General features: G+C 35.8%; 1 protein-coding gene across 6 annotated transcripts in view; it reads left to right on the top strand.

The window, feature by feature from the left end:
- Window positions 1-19,579, top strand: part of LOC125097754 (phosphatidylinositol 3,4,5-trisphosphate-dependent Rac exchanger 2 protein) — a 307,095-nt gene that overhangs the window by 94,751 nt on the left and 192,765 nt on the right. For all 6 annotated transcript variants that reach the window (XM_047725749.1, XM_047725748.1, XM_047725751.1 and 3 more), the window contains 3 exons: window positions 4,211-4,344; window positions 9,541-9,644; window positions 18,223-18,372. In XM_047725749.1, the coding sequence (XP_047581705.1) occupies window positions 4,211-4,344; window positions 9,541-9,644; window positions 18,223-18,372 (388 nt within the window). The remainder of the gene's footprint in view (window positions 1-4,210; window positions 4,345-9,540; window positions 9,645-18,222; window positions 18,373-19,579) is intronic.

Genomic DNA, 19,579 nt, shown 5'->3' with positions numbered 1-19,579 from the left:
TTGTCCAATTAGGGAAATTCTCTGCTATAATTTGTTCCAATATACCTTCTGCCTCTCTCTTTCTTTCTTTCTTCTGGGATCCCAACTATTCTAATATTATTTCATCTTATAGTATCATTTATCTCTCAAATTCTGCCCTCATGGTTCAGTAGTTGTTTGTCTTTTTCTCAACTTCTTTATTCTCCATCATTTGGTCTTCTATATCACTAATTCTCTCTTCTGCCTCATTTATCCTAGAAGTAAGAGCCTCCTTTTTTTTTTTTATTACACCTCATTACTAGCTTTTTCAATTTCAACTTAGTTAGATTTTCATTCTTTTATTCCTCCAGAAAGGGATTTTATTTCTCCAGAAAGGGATTCTCTAGGGTCTTCCATGCTTTTTCAAGCCAAGCTAGCACCTTGATAATCATCATTCTGAACTGTAATTCTGAGATATTACTAATGTCTGTATTGATTAGGTCCCTAGGCACTGGTACTGCCTCTTGTTTTTTGTTTTGTTTTGCTTATTTGTTTTTTTTGTTGTTGTTGTTGTTTTTTGTGGTGAGTTTTTCCACCTTGTCATTTTATCCAGATAAAAAAGATGAATGAGAGAACAAAATACTACAAGGGTGGCAATGACCCCAGAAAATTATATACTAACAAAGTCAGAAGAGACCTGAAACTGGGAGGAAAACAAAGGAGGAAAAAAGAAAAATATATATATATATATTAGACTGGTGAATAGAACAGACAAAATAAGGGTAAACATCATGAAGGGATGGAATATGAGTGTGAAGATGAAGATTTTAAAAGATTCTAAAAAAGGAATTGATAAGATAAGAAGTTCTTTGAAAAAGGAGAAAAAAAAGAGGAAAGATTGTGATCAGGCTGGAAACTAGAACAAAGACATGTGCTAGATTTAGGGTATATTTTGATCTATTAGAAGAATCTGTGTCCCAAAATTTTAAAGAAAAAAAAACCTGTATATATGCAAAAAAAAAAAAAAAAGTTAAATATGATGAAGGGATAGAATATGACTATAACAATGAAAATTTAAGAAGATTTTAGAAAGGTATAGATAAGATAAAATAGTTAAAATGGTAAAATAAGATAGAGGACAAATTTTTAAAAATAGAATAAGAAAAAATAAAATTAAAAATTTAACTTTCAAAGACTAAAGAATCATGGGGAAAAAGTCAAGAATTCTATGTGTTGCTTTCCCCTACCTCTGGAGTTCTGTAATGAATAGGGAACTTGTTCTTGGCTAGATATTCTTGCTAATCTCCTGGGGGAGGGGCCTATTGCAGTGATTCTCAAATGTCTTTGCCTGAGGTGGAATTGCACCACCCTTGCCAGGGGCCAGGCTAAGTCATCTGCTCCTGTTTGCTTTCAGGAGCTTTTGTTCCCTGAACACTTTCTGTATAGCTTTGGAGGACAAGAATGAAGATGGTGGCCTCTCAATCTCTGGCCCTGGAGATGCTGAAAGCTTGGGGGCCCCACTGCTCAGTGCACCCTCAGAGCAAAGCAGTTACTCCCTCTGTCTCCCTGGTCTCCGGCTGCACTTCAAGCTCACCCATCCTGTCACTCCCATTTGGAGTCTCCAAACCCAGCTGATTCCAGCTCTGTGCTCCTGCGCAGCTCCTCTTGGAGGAGGAAGTGGGTGTTCTCCCCTGATCTGCCCCTTGTGGGGTTCCTGCTGGGAGAGTAGTGGCTCGCCCATGCCTCGGATCATGGTGCAAGGTAACCCTGAGCTTAGTTCTCCCTCCTTGGCTCCTCTGCAGCTGGCTTCCCTGCTCTGTACCTGGGAGCTTTGCCATAGTCAGACACCCCTGGTCTTTTTTTGATCCCGTGGTTCCTGAGACCATACTATCCCCACGAGTGATCCCCCGCCCCCGCCCCACTTAGCCTCTACAGTGACATCCCTCAGTGGAGTAGATGTCTAACAGTTCCTTTTTTTGTGCTCTGCTCCTCCCTCTCTTGCTGGGAGCTGGCCTTTCCCCCACAGTCTGTCTTCCCATATGTTGCCTTGGATTCACTTCTCTGCACGTTTTACCTTCTGGAAAGTGGTCTATTTTCTCTTCTTAGAATTACTGGTCTTCTTCTCTTTGATCTCCTGTTGAGTTTGTAGGTGTTCAGAATGGTTTGATAACTATCTAGCTGAACTCCTGGGACCCGATAATATTTAAGTCTTTTACTCCTCCCCCATCTTGCTCCTCCCTTGCAGTTACCATTTAATTAGATAACAACTTAGCTTCTTTGCTTTACTTCTTTGGGCTACCATGAGAAATAATCTAAGGTGAAGTATTTTGTACCTTTTGTAAAATTGTTATCAATAAAACCACTTTCATAACATTGTATATGTCCTTGTGCAAGAATCAATGTGATGTTTCCTTATTTCCATTTTTAATAGTATTCTATATTAATTTTTTTACTGAGGTAGGAATAGTACTTAAGTAAGAAATCATTGCCACTGTAATTGGGATTTATATTTATATTTGATGATAGTTTTTACTTAATTATCACATGAGGAAGGATATGAAATTGTATAAATGTTTGATAGATTTCTAGTTATATCTCCACCTTTATGATGAAAGACAAAGAAAAGGGAAATGTCTTAAATCTAAAATATTTTGTAATGGATGGTCACCAGAGGGGATTTGAGTCAGGGGAAGGGTGAAAGAGGTGAGGGGGATTAAGAATGCACTTATTGTGATGAGCACTGAATAAGGTATGGACTTGCTGAGTCACTATATTATACACCTGAAACTAGTGTAACACTGTATGTTAACTCTCCTAGAAATAAAATTTTAAAAAAAATTTAAAAAATTAAGTTAAACATAAAAACAAAAAATAAAATATGTGTGTAGGGATGCCTGGGTGTCTCAGTCAGTTAAGCACCTGCCTTTGGCTCAGGTCATGATCCTGTGGTCTTGGGACTGAGCCTCCTTCTCCCTCTGCCTGTTTGTGCTCTCTCTGTCTCTCTCTCTCTGACAAATAAATACATAAAATCTTAAAAAAAATAAAGTTAGTAAAAAATAAAAATAAATAAATAAAATGTGTTTGTAATGCAGATACTCAGCACAGTCACATTCTCCTAACTTTCCATTTGGGAAGTTTCTTACTGACATGTATGAGTTATCATTGTAATTTGAATTTTTATAATCAGAGAAACTGTATCAATGATTTCTGTGGAAATATGAAATTTACAATTCATGGTCTGATTTTTAAATATCAAAAACAAAAATAAAAGCATTGAGTTGAAAAAGAATCAAAAATTTATCCCTAGATTTAAAGAGACCAGGCATATTGAGAACAGAGCATGCTTATTAGCTATCTACTGAAAACTTTTGTTTTTTGTTTTGTCTAATTCAGTGCATTAGTTGTGATAGTTTAGGTTGTAGAAACAAATACACTGCCACTTTTATAATGGCTCAAAGGACAGACTTTTGATCAGCTCACACAACAATCCAATGCTTGTGCTCTGCTTCATTGGGCAGCTTTCCTCTGTTCATGATTCAGGCTCTTTCCATCTGTGGCTCCTCTCAGTGGTTAGTTCTTGTGTTAAGACTTAGTTTTGTCAGTAGTCATCTGACCTTAGCATGCACTCAGTGAACAGTGTTTAAGGAACACTGTTTATTTAAGGAACGAGTGTGCCTATGCTAACTTTCAACTTGGGTTAAAGCTCTATGGAAGGTTGCTTTCTTTAGTTTTTTTTTTTTTTTTCCTTTAATTTCTTCTTTTTTCTTCTATCCATCCAAGGAGTGGATAAATAAGCTGAGACCCATTAAAAATTTAGAGAATTTCATGTACTTTGTGATATATCCATGGAACTCTTTTCCCATACCAAGGGAAGAGAGGAGGGGGAGAGGAGTGTTAGAGACATGAATTTTATGTATCAGTTTGAAATCATCTCCTTGTCAAAGAGCATAGGTAACATGTATCATCCATGCTTATATATGCCTACATGTGTAAGAATGCTAAAAGATGACCCAGAGTCTCCTAACCACAGTTGTATCTGCTGAGACTGATGAGGAGGAGTCTGGGAGGTAAAGAGACCTCCATCCAGTGTATAAATATTTATGGTGTTTCAACTTTTATCCTGTCCATATATTGTATCTTGAAATAAAAACAGACTTTTAATGAGAAAAAGAATTACATACAAAAGTTTCTGTTAAGTGATCATTGTCTCTCTTTCTCTCTCTCTCTTTTTTTTTTTTTTTTTTAAACCTAGGGATCCAATATCACTGACACCTGCACTGAGATGCTAATGTGTGGCGTCTTGCTGAAAATTTCTTCTGGAAATATTCAAGAACGGGTGTTCTTTCTTTTTGATAATCTTCTGGTGTATTGCAAAAGGAAACACAGGTAAGGTGATAAAAAGGTACTACTTCAGAAATAACTTATTAACCTTGGAAAAAAATGTTTTAAGAAAAAAGAAATTATTTATCAATCTCACAGTTTCAACCTTTTCCTCTGTGCTCCTGGGAACTCAGGATCTCCTCAGTAAAATTTACATACTCTTAGCCTGTTTTCTGATTCTTCTCATTACCTTCTTGTAAAACCTGACTGAAATGTGCCTATTATTCAATAACACTACCTTCCCAGGAAGCTTTTGGAGGAAAAAAAAATTTTTCTCTTGCTAACCCACATGCTTCAGGCTCGGTAGGAAAGGTGAATATGTCTTCCATATTTGCCAGTGCTGTTTCCCAGTCATTTTCTCCCCTTCCTTGGAAATATTTTCCTCGGCTGCCCCATCTAATATAGCCTCCCAGCAATTTTATATCAATATCTAGAAAATTCTTGCTAATATTTTCTTCATTATTTATTTATTTGTTGCCACCTTTGCTGGATTAGACTGTAAAGTCCATGAGAATACTGGTCTTGCTACTTATTCTGTGCTATTTCCCCAGAGACTGGATCTGCCATGTAATAGACACTCAAGAGGTATTTGTTGAATAAGTGAATAAATGAACTAATAAGTGAATGAATGAAACCCAAGCAAGTTCCTGGTATAGCTTAGTTATCATTAGTTTAAGTAATTTAATGTAGCAGTGTTACTGATATATGTTAATTGTTTTAAAGTAGGGATATACTTTTTTCTTTAGGAGGTACTTATAGGATGTTTCCTTGAACTCCTGGTGAAACGTTTTACAGATTGTTTAAGCAAAATAATAAAGCTGAACTTAATTGGGAAATTTCCTGAGCCTTTATATACTTCTTCCTAACCATATCTAGGATACATTATTTTCAGTGAAAAGGTACTAAAAGGCATCATGAAATTTAAAGGTAAAACAGATGGGTTGAGGATGCAGGGTTTGCACGAGTGTTTATTCTAGGTTCAGAAATGAGGACAATGTAACCAAAGATTTTTGGTAGCATGAGAATGAGAAACTCAAAAACTGACTGATTTCTGAGGCAAGATTAAGGGAACGTCATTCTTCATCTCTTAAAATGGGATTTCCTAAGTCAATGAACAAGATGTCAAGAGCAAGTTCTCTGAGTTGGCAGCTATGCTGATGACGGGAGTTCTGCCTCTTGGATTATAGTATCAGAATGCCCTAGCATGGGACAGTGATGCTGAGAAAGCATAGAACTACCCATGTGTCTTGCTGAAAGGGAACAGGTTAGGGTTAAAGTTAAAAGATAGTTATGGAGTGCCTGGGTGGTACAGTTGGTTAAGTGTCTAACTCTTGGTTTTGACTCAGGTTATGATCTCAGGTTTGTGAGATTGAACCCCATATCAGGCTCTGCACTCAAATTGAGTTTCTCTCTCTCTCTTTCTCTCTCTCTCACTCTGCCCTTTCCCAATCTCACACATGCTCTCTCTCTTTAAATAAAGAAAGAAATAATAAATCTTTCAAAAAAGATAGTTGTTGTTAATCCCTGCCTTAATGAGCTTTTTTTTTTTAAAAAAAGATGGTTTACCACATATTAAAATGAATTGTCTATTTTTTTTTTTTTTTACTATGCTCTTCTAAACTCTCTGTGTTTTGCAGCAAGATTGGGATTCATAGAAATAGGTTTTAGGAAGATGTAGAAAAGGTTGTTAATTTACTTGTATATAACTCATTAAAAAATTATAATGTACTTCTGGTTGTTTAGGTACAATTTTTTTTCCAGCTTTATTGAGGACTAGTTGACAAATAACATTGTAATATATTTTAATTGTAAAACATGATGATTTGATATACATCATGAAAGGATTTTGCCCATGAAGTCAATTAACACATCCATCTAGGTGTAGTTATTAAAGGCATCCATTTGAGAATGAGATCTTTTTTTTTTAAATTACAACTGATCTCATACTTATTTATATGTATGCCTGCCTTCAAGTGCAAAGCTTTTGCAAAATTAGCAATGTAGAATAATGATATCATTTATGGTCTTACGACTTTCCTCGTTAAATTGGTAAACAACAGAAAAGATTTTGTAAAATTAAAATCCTGAAGGGTTTTTTTTTTTTAAGATTTATTTATTTATTTTGTTACACCTGTAGAGTGTTACTATCTACAGGTCAAGAGAAATTTAAAAGCCTATACAGAACTCACTTATTTGAGAGAGAGAGAGAGAGTGAGCAGCAGGAAGGGCAAAGGGAGAAGGAGGAAAGCAGATTCCCTGTTGAAGTGCAGAGCCTGACATGGGGCTTAGTCCCAGGACCCTGAGATCATGACCTGAGCCAAAATCAAGAGTTGGATGCTTAACTGACTGAACCATCCAGGTGCCCCTAAAATCCTAGTTTTTGAGCAAATATCCTTAATGGGTATATAATGTGGACAAAATGCATAGTGACTAGAAATGGAAATACTGCATAAATATGATTGTCTATTCCCTTCCTGAATTGAAGTAGTAAGAATATACCATCAAGTCCCGTCATTTTAGGATACTTCATCCCCTTAACCAAGTACTATTGAAGCTCTAATGATTGTTTAGTGAGTATGAGTAAACTGAACCTTTTAAAAATTTCCACAGTATTTTAATTGCAAAACCTGGGGACTTGATGAATTGAATTCTAGAGTTACATTCACAAAAGCCATCTTTAAGGAATCTCAGCTCTGGAATTTACTAATGCTATTAATCTCAGGAGAAACTAGTATTTAAAAATATAATGTTTTGTATAATAGTTAATACATAAAACATGATATGGCTTAATTTGGCTTGTTAATGAGCTCTTTAAGTATTATAATGTATTTTGTTTTCTGCACTTTGTATTTTGTATACAATATAGTTTGTAGATTATTTATCCATATGTATAGGAATAGTTTATTCATTTAACTGTTGCTTAATATTCCATTGGTTGAATATTATCACAATTAAATTGATAACAACTTAATTATTCAATCTCCTATCAGTGGACTTTAGGTTTTTGTTTGTTTGTTTTAATTTTTCTGCCATTATGAAGATTCCTGCAACGTGTATGTGATGACCACTAAAACAATTAATTAGGAGGGAAATCAGGAAATTGGGATATTAAATATTCTACATTAAAACATAGAGCAAGATTATTTTCAAAGCAGAAGCTTTTCAGTTGATAAACTTTAATAGAACCACCTGCTGAAGGGACTGAAGATCTCTCTTTTTAAGCCAAGTGTTAACAATATTGATCAGATACTTAGTGGAATTTCATACTGAGTGTTACTATCTACAGGTCAAGAGAAATTTAAATATTTTCTTAGTCCTTTCCTCTTCTTCGGAAAGGTTTCATGAGACCTAAAGGATTTTTTTTTTTTTTTTAGATTTATTTATTTATTTATTTGACAGACAGAAATCAGAAGTAGGCAGAGAGGCAGGCAGAGAGGCAGGCAGAGAGAGAGGAGGAAGCAGTCTCCCCGCTGAGCAGAGAGTCTGATGCGGGGCTCGATCCCAGGACCCGGGGATCATGACCTGTGCCGAAGGCAGAGGCTTTAACCCACTGAGCCACCCAGGTGCCCCGAGAAATTTAAAAGCCTATACAGAACTCACAAGATCACAAAGTAAGTTAATGCTTTGGAAAATAGGAACCAGTGATAGATTCCACACCATGATTCTTTGCCTGTGAATAAAACTGTTACCATGATTCTTTGCCTGTGAATAAAACTTTAAAAAAAATGATTGAAGTATGATGTATCAACTTACAAGCAACTCTGTTTTGCAAGAGACCACAATAATATGTCCTACCTGGGAGAATATGCAGTTACTTTACCTATATACAAAACTTCTTGGCATTCTTCTGTATCCTGGCTTTCTATGATGCCAACTTGCATACTATATGGCCTGAATCCCTAATTGGTAGCATTTATTTAGGGTTATTAGCAAAGGACATTTAGAGGTGACTTTCATAATGAACATAGGAGTGCAAGATGGTGAAGGCCTGGGGCTGACAATCCCTAATCAGGTTAACTAATCTATTTAATTAGTTTCTTTTAGTAGGGATAAAGGACTACTAAGTTCTGATGAGGCTTTAGACAGATAAGCTAGGAATATATATTCTCCTTCAAGGAAGGAACTCCCGGACAGGGACAGCACCTTGTGACCCCTCCCTGCACCTACTCCTCCTGCTTCAGGGCAGGTATCTAACTGCAGGGGTGGGGAGGAGAAGGACACTGAAGTTGGTGAATACTTATGCCTTCACTTTTGCCAGATGTGTCTGTACAACAAATGTAACAAATGAATAATTATTTCAGTATATTAAATTATTAGGCAGACTTTTGTCAATGAGTCAAATGGAATAGTTCAGTTAATTGAAATCTTTTGAGTGGCTAGGTATTCTTGAATCCTCCTGAATCATTTCTTAGAATCTTTCCTCTTTAATTAAAAAAAACCTGTTTTTAAAATAATCTCTCCTGAATGTTCAGTGATTCAACTACAAACACATTTAGCCACATAATTCATTATTATAAATGTTCATCTATAAACCTGGATATTTTAACTTTGTGTTACAAACATTTTAAGATTAAAGACCAGTATTAGACATACTATACCAAAGTTCTGGAATGTTTTAGACTATTTTAAAAATAAATAAGACCTTTATAAAGCATTATACATGTATTAAGAGACTTATTCAACAAGTACATAGGTCTCACATCATAGAAATAATATAGGAAAATTATTTTCAGCCGTGTAACACTGAACTTAAGAATTTCCAGCACAGTTTCTTCACAAGGGGTCATAAGTACTAACTGAATTTTATCCAAATTTGAAAAAATGGAAATTACCAGCTAGTTACTGAAAAATGAGAAATGAAAGTGAAAGAAATAAAAGGAAATTTTAAAATAACCAACTTTTAATGTGTACAGACTTTGATTTGGTACATTTTATGTTTTAAATTGAGCAAAAGCACCTATTTACCCACCCAACTGTATGTTGTTCTTAGTCTGAAGCTTCCATTTGTTTACAAAAGCTGGGACATAAGCCTCATTTGGGAGGACACAAGTAAAAAACACCAAGAGCCTCAGAGTTGATATCATTGATGGCATTGGTGTCTTTTTTGTTTTTTTTCTATGGCTAGTTTACATCATATTACTTCAACGCTGTTTTTTTATTAAGTTTAGTAACAATGTTTTTGTGATTTCATTCTATTGCAAGACGGTTGAAGAATAGCAAGGCATCTACAGACGGACATCGGTACCTTTTTCGTGGCCGGATCAATACAGAGGTGATGGAAGTGGAGAATGTGGATGATGGCACGGGTAGGCAATTTGTGTTTTAGAAAGAAAGACCAATGGTGAACTCCCTCATAAGACAGACTTTTCACCTGAATAATTCATCTGTGGTGCATTAGAGCTTAGAAGTATTTTGTTGGGTAGAACAGTTGGGGGAGAAAGGGAAGATAAAGGAGAAGACTATTGGCAAAGTAGAAAATTATATTTGGCTGAAACACAGTAAAATTCAACACAGAGATACAAAGAAATAGCTGAGTAGGAGTGATGTACACACTCACAGTTCCTGGTATCACCAGCATGAGTGCAGAAAATAAGGGATTCATTTATTTTCTTCAAGTTATACTATTTTTTTATGTATATATGTGATATTTTTTCATATAATATGCTCACTGTAGAATATAGAAAACTCTAAATTTGTTTTAACTATAAAGCCAGTATGCATATAAACATGTTGATTTGCTTGTAGAGGAAGGGTGTTTTGTGTATTTTAAGTGTACATTTTAAGTACTTTATTACTTAAAGATAGTGCATTTTCACACTGCAGATGTGAAGGTACGGACTTTGAAAAGTAAACTTACCAAATCACGGTTAGTCACAAACATTAAATAAAATGAGGTTAAATAACTTATTTTGTATTTGCAAAAATAAATGGGTCATATTGAGTAATATGACAATATAATAGTCTGTAATATGAATGGTTAGTAAATTGGATCACATTTTCTCCCCAATGATTTTAATTAGAATTTCAAAGAAATTCTAGAAGAAAAGACAAGATGAAATAAAATATATTCGTTGTTGCTAAGTGACTTTAGTTCCCATATAGAGAAATGCCTTAATAATACCCCATTTAAACATGGGATGAAGCACAGGTCAGCTCCCCACTACCACATACCTTTGTTGCCATCTCTAAGTCCCAGAGGGGAGAACAATGTTTATCATCTGTAGGCGCACAAATTTTCAGATGCTCACCTGTGTGCTGTTTCTCTATCCCATTGTTACCACCCTAAAACATGATCTAGAACATAAATAGTGAAGCATGATTGCTGCAGGTAAGGGGAAAAGAGGTGCAATGAGCAGAACTCAGGTGTACTCTCTTGGGAAGCAAGTCATCTTGTGGCAAGGTTCTTCATGGTCTAAGGGAGGGATGGAGGTGTGGAAATGTCTGACCACCTGCACAGCTGAAAATCCCTTTCTGTGCTATAGGCATCAATACAGTTGCAAATACTCACAGGCTAGCATGTGGGACCTAGTAGGCTACCTTTCCATGTCGGGATGCGCATGATATTTTTTTAGAAGGTGACATTTTAATTCATTTTAATGCTCTGAGAGGACACTAGTGACATTTAGCAATATTGTCTGTCTACATGTGAACAGCTGTCTTGCTTCAGTAACCTGACTCCTCAAGAGAATATCCAAAAGCCCCTGTTGTTCTTGAGGTGGGGGGAAGTAAGGTAGAGGAAGGCATACTCAGACCTCCACTCTGTTCCTTCTTGGCCCTGTCTCCCCCTGGTGGAACCACCTGTCCCCTGTTGCTTTAGCCTTCTCTTTGTTTTCTCCTCTTTTTATACCTTTCTGTGAGCACACAGCTCCTGGGTCTTACTTCCTTCTCTTCCCCCATATGATGTGATCATGCCCATTTGTATCATTTGCACTGGTAATCTAAGTGAATTTTGGTAAATTTTGATGAATTTGACACTGATTCCTATGTTTTGGGAAACAGGGGCACTAAATTAACCTAAGGAGCTAGGGCCTTTGGAGGCATTTGCATAGAATACCATTTTCAGCGTATCTGTGTCTGATGTAGGGGAGTGAGAGCCTATGTGGGGTGATGGAACTTTAACGCAAATGGACTTTGGATTCAATCCCATGAAAATGTTCTTTTAGTGCTGGTAAGATTGTGTACCTTCAGGACTTTGGTTCCTGGGGGATAGGGATGTTAGGGAAACAAGCCTTCAGACCCTGGTAGATATGAATTAGTGGGAAAGACAGGACATTTCAGAATGTTTAGTCATAAATTGTCTGATGACACCTCTTGGCACAAACTTCCAAGGTTCATGTTTCATTGAAATATGATGAAGAATTTAATTATACTTTGTAGTACACAGTTAAGGCCTTAATTTGCCCTTAAACATATATACACAGCATGTTGCAGGAATCTGACTACAAATACTTGTTACAAGGTCACTTAAAGAAATTTTAGGCTGCAGCTGGATACCTCCCATTTGCTTCCTGCAAAGAAAATTTAGTTTTCTAGTAATTGTGACTACTAGGTCCTTAGGATAAGTATATATCCTCAGCCAGGATTTGGAATTCAAAGATAGAATTTCTGAAGATGAATAGGATCTTGAATATCAACTAATATACCTTGTTAACATTTCAGATGGAAATGAAGCCACGTTGAAGTCATGTCCAAGTTTACCCAGCTCTTTATTATGAAGCTGGGACTGGAGTGAGGTTTCCTTGGTGACCATAGCCATGCCTTGAGAAATATGGAGCAGAGGTTCCATATGGATTTTAAATCTATGGGGACCAACTGGAGAGCGGTGAAGAAATAAGGCATCAGTATATAGAGATGAACTTTTGTTGTTTGTTTCTTCTAAGAAATTATCTGTGTGCTATACCAGCTTTTTCCTTTTTTGTTTTCTTGGTCACTTCCATCACAAAATCTCCATTTCTTTTGATGAGCTCAGGTTTTAAGTATTCTTACTTTAAACTCTATGAATGGGAGCTCTGATGTTGATAGGTCTCTGCAGAGCTAACCCATGTCCATATGCCAAGTCCCTCCCACCCTTGGACCCTGGATAAGTTACATGAGGGATGGCAAACACTGTCAGGCTCATCTGCTCATTGCCAAAACCCAAAACAAACAATGACTATACTATGTTGTGCTGTAAATAATACAAATTGATTAATCAAGGTATATTTTTAAGCATGCTTAAAACTTTTGATGAAAAGTTTAAATGTTCCCCCGTCTATTTGAATATATTATAAAAATACTAGGTATTTTTGCATACTCTAGGTATAAGGAAAATACTTTTCTAAGTAAAGGACTCCATCAGTCACTGATTGCATTGATTTAGCTCAAAACTTGCAGAAGAAATAATTGCGTTTGGAATGAGACTAAGCTTTTAGCCAGTGTGTAACTATTTAAATCTTTTGAAAAATAAACTTGATTATACTTTCACTTATAATGTTTTATGAATTGAATTACATCAATTATATCTCAGTATACAATGAATTAATGCAACAATGATATGACATGTAGAAATGTGAAAATTTGTTTGTTTTCATATATCCATGTTATCCATTACTGCTTATGTTGAAGGAAGATGGTAGCCATTGAGTTTGTCTCCACATTTCTATTCCATCATTCTCTAGACCCAATTCTCATTTTGGTTAATTCTAATTTAATTATTCTTTGAAGATTCTTTCTGAGATATTAGTTTGAACATGATGCATAAAAAGTATCCAAATTAAGACCTAAGTAGGAAAGCTGTTGAAATTTCTGCAATTAACTTCCTTGTTAATTTTCATAGTATATGCTTAGAAATTCATTCAGGAAAGTAACAACAGGTCATGTATATTCTCTCTTAAGAACTAGTTTATTTGTGTAGTTGGATAGAGGGCAAAATGGTGACCTTTAGAAAATGTGATCTGTAGTAGCAAACCACAAATTTCAATACAATGGTCAAATTTGAATTGATTTGATGGAATTGAATAAGATGGAAATTTTTTATTCTTTAAGGTATTCTTTAGTGTGAATTGATTTTTTTAAGGAAATATTTCAGCTGTCATTTTCAATATAAATATTTTAGTCCATTTAAAGATATTAAACACATTGAGTTTTTTAAATTAAATTTTCCTTAATAGAGAAAATTTGGAAATAACAGAGAAATAAATTGAAAATATTTCATAATTTCATCACCTAAAAAGAAATGAGAATTTTAAAATATTTCCATTTTCTTTTTATGCATAGATTTTTAAGATGCATAAAAACATGAACTCTGTAGCTTTGTATCCTCTTTTCAGTTAAGTAGAATCATTTTTTGAATTGTAGTCATCTTTATCTTGTTTTATCATCCACATAACATATATTTATTGTTACTTAATCATCAACAAAATAGACAAACCATAATGACCTTAACAACCATACTACTCTAGCATAAGCACTATTGAATACTTCCTTAATAAAAAAGTAGCATAACTTTACAATGTTGAAAAGACTACCAAGATATATTAGTTCCTTCCTAATACACTTAAATTTTCAATGTTATTAATTTAAAGGAGTGGTCTTGGGAATTGAAAAAAAGGTCAGTGGAGTTATTTCTAGTTTTAAAAGGAAAAATCTGTTACAACCTTTAAAAAAAATTTTTTTTTGCCATAAATAATTTCAAATGATTTTGGATGCCAGAAAATCTTCTTATGTTATTTGATAGAATCAAAGATTTATTCCAGAAAGTAATTTTTTTCATCATTAATTATTCATAATGTGAGTAAATTGTGATTTTTAAAATTTCTCTGAGAAATTTATGCATTCACACCATTGATCATCAGGATAAGGGTTAAATACATTGTTTAGATATCAGTTTCTTGATGTTTTGAATAGTATTTTTTGGCAGTTTCTTCTGTTTCCTAGCTTGAGGTACAGTACTTGGCTAGCTTCCATCTCATTAAAACTCACACTATTGAAAAGATACCAGTATTTCCACTGAGAGTTATAGTATTATCAGTTTTAGAAAAACCTCATCTCATTATGTAAAACTATGCAGAATTAACAGTGAAGAATTTGCAAACTGTATAGCTTCAAAGTAATTAGTGAGTTGTTCAGGGCTGCCCCTTGGATTTTTCTCTTTTTGGAAAAAACATTAGTGCCTGGAGACTGTTCGGTTTGGATATTCTACACTTAATGAATGACAATTTTAATTCCATTCCTTTTTAACACTTCCTGTAGAATTATATTTTAGATCCATTGACGTTTGCAAATTCCTGCATATGGCATTAATATTCTTTCATTAAAAAATATTTTTAAATTTCTACTAAGGAAAAGCACTGTTGGGCTTTTCCATGTTTTTGTTTGTATTTTTAGGATTTCATTTATTAGAGAAAGAGAGAGGGAGAGAGAGAGCATGGAGGAGAGGGGCAGAGGGAGACACAAACTCCCTACTGAGCAGGGAGCCTGACGTGGGCTCATGAGGCTGGATCCCAGGACTCAGATCATGACCCGAGATGAAGGCAGATGCTTAACCAGTTGAGCCACCCACACACCCCTTCCATGCTCTGTATGTTACTGTTCTTAATAAATAAGTTGAATTCAAATTTATTTTTAGAATCAAGTTATTAAAAGTGCTGTGATTGAAATTATGAAGCCATTTTTATATCACTAACTCTTATTTTGAAATAAGTGGTAATTTGGTAACGGATATCATTGTGATATTTATACATTTTGAGGCCTGTTGTATGTATATATACATTCATGTTTACACATATGTTTAAAAATATTTATGATTTTTAAAATTAGTGATAGAAAGTGGCTAGCACATAAACTTTAAAAAAGGAACATTATCCTTTCGATTTATTTATTTATTTATTTATTTATAAAGATTTTTATCTATTTATTTGAGAGAGCAAGCGAGAGAGAGAGAGAGAGAGAGACAGAGAGGGAGGGAGAGAAAATGAGCAGGGTGAGTGGCAGAAGGAGAAGCCGACTCCCCGCTGGGCAGGGAGCCTGATGTGGGGCTGGATCCCAGAAACCCGGGGATCATGACCTGAGCCGAAGGCAGACACCTAACCAACTGAGCCCCCCAGGCATCCCCTGTCTTTCCAATTTAAATTATTAGGTGATATAAACTATTCTTTCAAAATATTATATTGGTGCAGCAATTAACCTATTACTTGCCTTGGCAGATTGTTAACAGTCAGTTAGCAGTCTCGCTTTCTGTTCATGAAGCAATGGCCACATGCAATCTCATGCTGACTGGTCTAGTTCTTTTTTTTTTTTTTTAAGATGTTATTTATTTATTCGACAGAGAGAGATCACAAGTAGGCAGAGAGGCAGGCAAAGAGAGAGAGGGAAGCGGGCTCTCTGCAGAGCAGAGAGCCTCATGCGGGGCTCTATCCCAGGACCCTGAGATCACGACCTGAGCTGAAGGCAGCGGCTTAACCTACTGCCACCCAGGCGCCCTGACTTGTCTAGTTCTGAGTTTAATCATTCATTTCCAAGGGAAGTCTGAATGCATGGGTTGTAATGGTTAGGCAAGGCTTCATGAAGGATCTGGGTACACTGTAAAGGGAAGAAAGAGTTGCTTGAGGCAGAGAGCAGAGCTGGGTAGCTTGATGGGAGCGTCAGCCTGCAGAACAGGTAAGTATTCACAGGACAAGGAAGAAAGCCACAAAGGGTGGCAGGGCCACAGAAGAACGCAGTGGAAAATGGCATTGTTCAATAGGGTGGGGTTAGTTTAAGGAGGAGCACAAAAGCAAGCTTCCATGTTTTCACTTGGTTCAGTGGTGAGCTACCAAAGGCTTTTGAAGTAAGGAATGGTCTGATGAAATATTGGAGGAAGAGTCAGCAGGGTGTGGAGAGAGCAAGGCCAGGATCAAGTAATCCAGGGAGGAAGGGAAGGAAGGAAGACCCAGCTTACAGGGGTGACTGGCCCAGGACATTCGGTGTGCAGGGTCAAGAGCATCAGGCTGGCACATGAACTTGTGTTTCCTCGGTTATTCTATGGGAGGAATACATTATGTTCATCTTAAGGTAAGCCCAATATTTTATCCCTGCAGGTCGCGTGTGGTTCTTGTGATTTGCTTTACCTGGAGTATGATTAAAAGGGGAGTAGCACTAGTGGGACTGTGGGATCTTTTAAGCAGCAGTGCTGGCTTCACTCAGTTAATCTCGGTCTGATTGTGGAAGGGGGGATCCCAAGTCTGAAAAACTGATGCTTGTTTGTGATACTGGCCCTGTAAGGTGACACATTTGTGGAGGAGGGTGTGTAGACATGTACAATTTGATCTTTTTTCCCCACCAATTTATCATGATTTCTCACTTAGTGATTTTTTTGTAGGAGGTAACAAGGGTTTAAAGCCATTGATACCTATCTGACATGTATTACTAGGTGCTGCTACTTTGTATAGGATACGAATATGAATTAAAAATGTAAGGGTAAGAAGGAAAAGGTAAAAATTCCTTTTAAAAACATACTGTTATTTCCTGATGGGGGAAATCTTCTGGTAGTTTTATTCCCTATTTTATCATAAATTGTTATTATTAATGGGATTATGGCATATGTGAATATGTATGTGTGTGTGTTTGTGTGTTTGTTTGTGTGTGTGTGTGTGTGTGTGTGTGTATTATAGACTAACATCTAATAAAAGTCTATTCTGACTCATAGATAATTTGGAATTTTTAAAGACCCCGAACTATACAGAATCGTTTGAAAATGTGTTTTTGGAATAGTTAATCTGATCAAAGATACTGTATGGTGATTTGGGAGCTAAAAAGATAATGGGGACAAGATTTTGGGAGAATGAGTGCCAACCATGTCTGCCTCTACTTAAAACTCACCAAATAGGGCATTTGAGAAAACCTAAAGAAACAAAAAATAGCACAGTGCGATAAAGTTATTTCTCTAAACCACCCTTAACATTTTGTGGCTCACCTCCTGTCTACCCACCATTACTGTTTGGTGACTCTCCAGGAGATGAATGAAAATTGTCACATTAAATTGGTGCAGGTGCTGACTCGGGTCTTTGTCATATGTTTTTTCGTTCTGGATCTTTGCTTTGCAGGCTGTCATGCCAGTAAATGCTGGATCCAAGTAACATCACTATTCTCTACCTGTTGTTATTAGACAGAAAATTGCCATAGAGGGGTTCCTGTTGACATTTTCAAATCCAGCATGACAGTGTAGCCAAAATTATGGTGAGACCTAGTAAAGACAATGTGAATTCATACTCAAAATTTTTTTTTTGTTTCTATTCATGCCAGTTATATGGAATGATGTGGTTTTACAGAGTGTGTATTTTTCAGCCGTGAGCAATGATAATGGATTGGCATTTGTATCTTTCCATTTATTGAAGATTAGGTAAATGTACTCTTGGTATGTTCTCTTCATTTGTTCTGATTCTTTTTTTTTTTTTTTTTTCATTTGTTCTGATTCTTATTGTAGGGTTCATTAAACAGCTGAGAATTGTTCTGTGGCAGTATTGTTTGCTTTTGAAACCTAGAATAATATTTCAAAGGAATATTAAAAAGACAAAATGAATGTGACACTTTGGATATTTGATTATTGAGATGAAAATTGTTTTAAAAGTTCTTCTTTTATTTAGGGACTTTAACAACATTTTTGGACATAGAGGAAAGGAATGTTAATGAGTTCAGAAGTTCGATTTCATGTAATATAATAATGTTATGAGTTAGAATGTTCCATTCCTGAGTACTGACTGCATTTAACATATAAACACATAATTTTTTTGGTTTTTATGTTCTCAATTTACACATATAACGCAAAGATACTTTTAAGAATTCAGTGATCCTGGACCTGTCATGAATCGAATGGTTATATTGATATAATATTATATTTGTTGTTCAACTTTACCCATTAATTTCCAGCTGATTTCCATAGCAGTGGACACATTGTTGTCAATGGATGGAAGATACATAACACAGCGAAAAATAAATGGTTTGTGTGTATGGCAAAAACACCTGAGGAGAAACATGAATGGTTTGAAGCTATTTTGAAAGAAAGAGAACGGCGAAAAGGTGGGTGTATGAATTGGGCACTATTATACTTTATGAAGATTCTAACTTAGCAAGAAAGCAGATAATGGGCAGAAGTTATGAGAAAGGAAAAAGGCATATGATGTTCACTTAGATTTCCCATGTGATGTAAGACTCATGATAAAATAATTTTTTTAAAGATTTTATTTATTTAACAGAGCAAAAAAGACAGAGAGCACAAGCAGCAGGAACAGCAGGTAGAGGGAGAGGGAGAAGCAGGCTTCCCACTGAGCAGGGAGCCTGATGCGGGACTTGATTCCAGGACCCTGGGATCATGACCTGAGCCAAAGGCAGATGCTTAACTGACTGAGCCACCCAAGCACCCCTAAAATACATTTTGAATACTTCTAATATTATTACTAAAAGAAAAGAAAAATGTTGAATAGTAAAATAATATATTGTGGCCAGCAGTGTCTTTTAAATAGTATCTTAGTCTGTCGAGGCCACTATAACAAAATACCCTAGACCGGGTGGCTAATAAACAACAGAAGTTTGTAGCTCACTCTTCTGGAGGCCAGAGTCCCAGATTAAGTGTCTGGTGACAGCAATTTCCCAGTTCATAGATGGCCATTTTCACACTGTGTCCTCATATGGTAGAGGGGCAAGAGATCTCTCTGTGTCTTATTTATAAGGCCATTAATCCCAATCCCATTCATGAGGACTCTAGCCTAATGACCTAATCACCTCCCACAGGCCTTATCTCCTAATACCATCACGTTGAGTGTTAGGTTTCAACATACAAATCTGGGAAGCATGCAAACGTTCATTCTACACAGATAATTTCATTTGCTTGAAAATTTGTTCAGTTTTCTTTGCACTTTATTCTTGCTATTTCAAAAACATCATTATGGAGTTTTCCTGTAAGAGACAGACTTCAGTAGTACAGTGCAGTGCTGTAGGGCCTTCAACAGTTATATCTTTAACAGTACATTGAACATTTCTAGACCAAATATGTTAGTATCCTAATTATAGAATAAAGCACTCTGAATATACATTAACATTTTAAAATTATTACAATGCCATTGAATATAATGCAGCCCAATCAGGAGTGTGTTCATATGAGGAGGACTGGCTCAAAATTGCTTCACGTTTTTAGCAAGATTTGCAAAAGGTACTTGATCTGGCAATATTCAGTTATGTGAAGTTTATCTGCAATTAAGCACATTTCTGCAATTCAGCTAGGAAACAG

The sequence above is a fragment of the Lutra lutra genome, chromosome 4 (genome assembly GCF_902655055.1).
Source record: "Lutra lutra chromosome 4, mLutLut1.2, whole genome shotgun sequence".
Classification (NCBI taxonomy): domain Eukaryota; kingdom Metazoa; phylum Chordata; class Mammalia; order Carnivora; family Mustelidae; genus Lutra; species Lutra lutra.
This window is presented reverse-complemented; position numbering and strand designations above follow the sequence as displayed.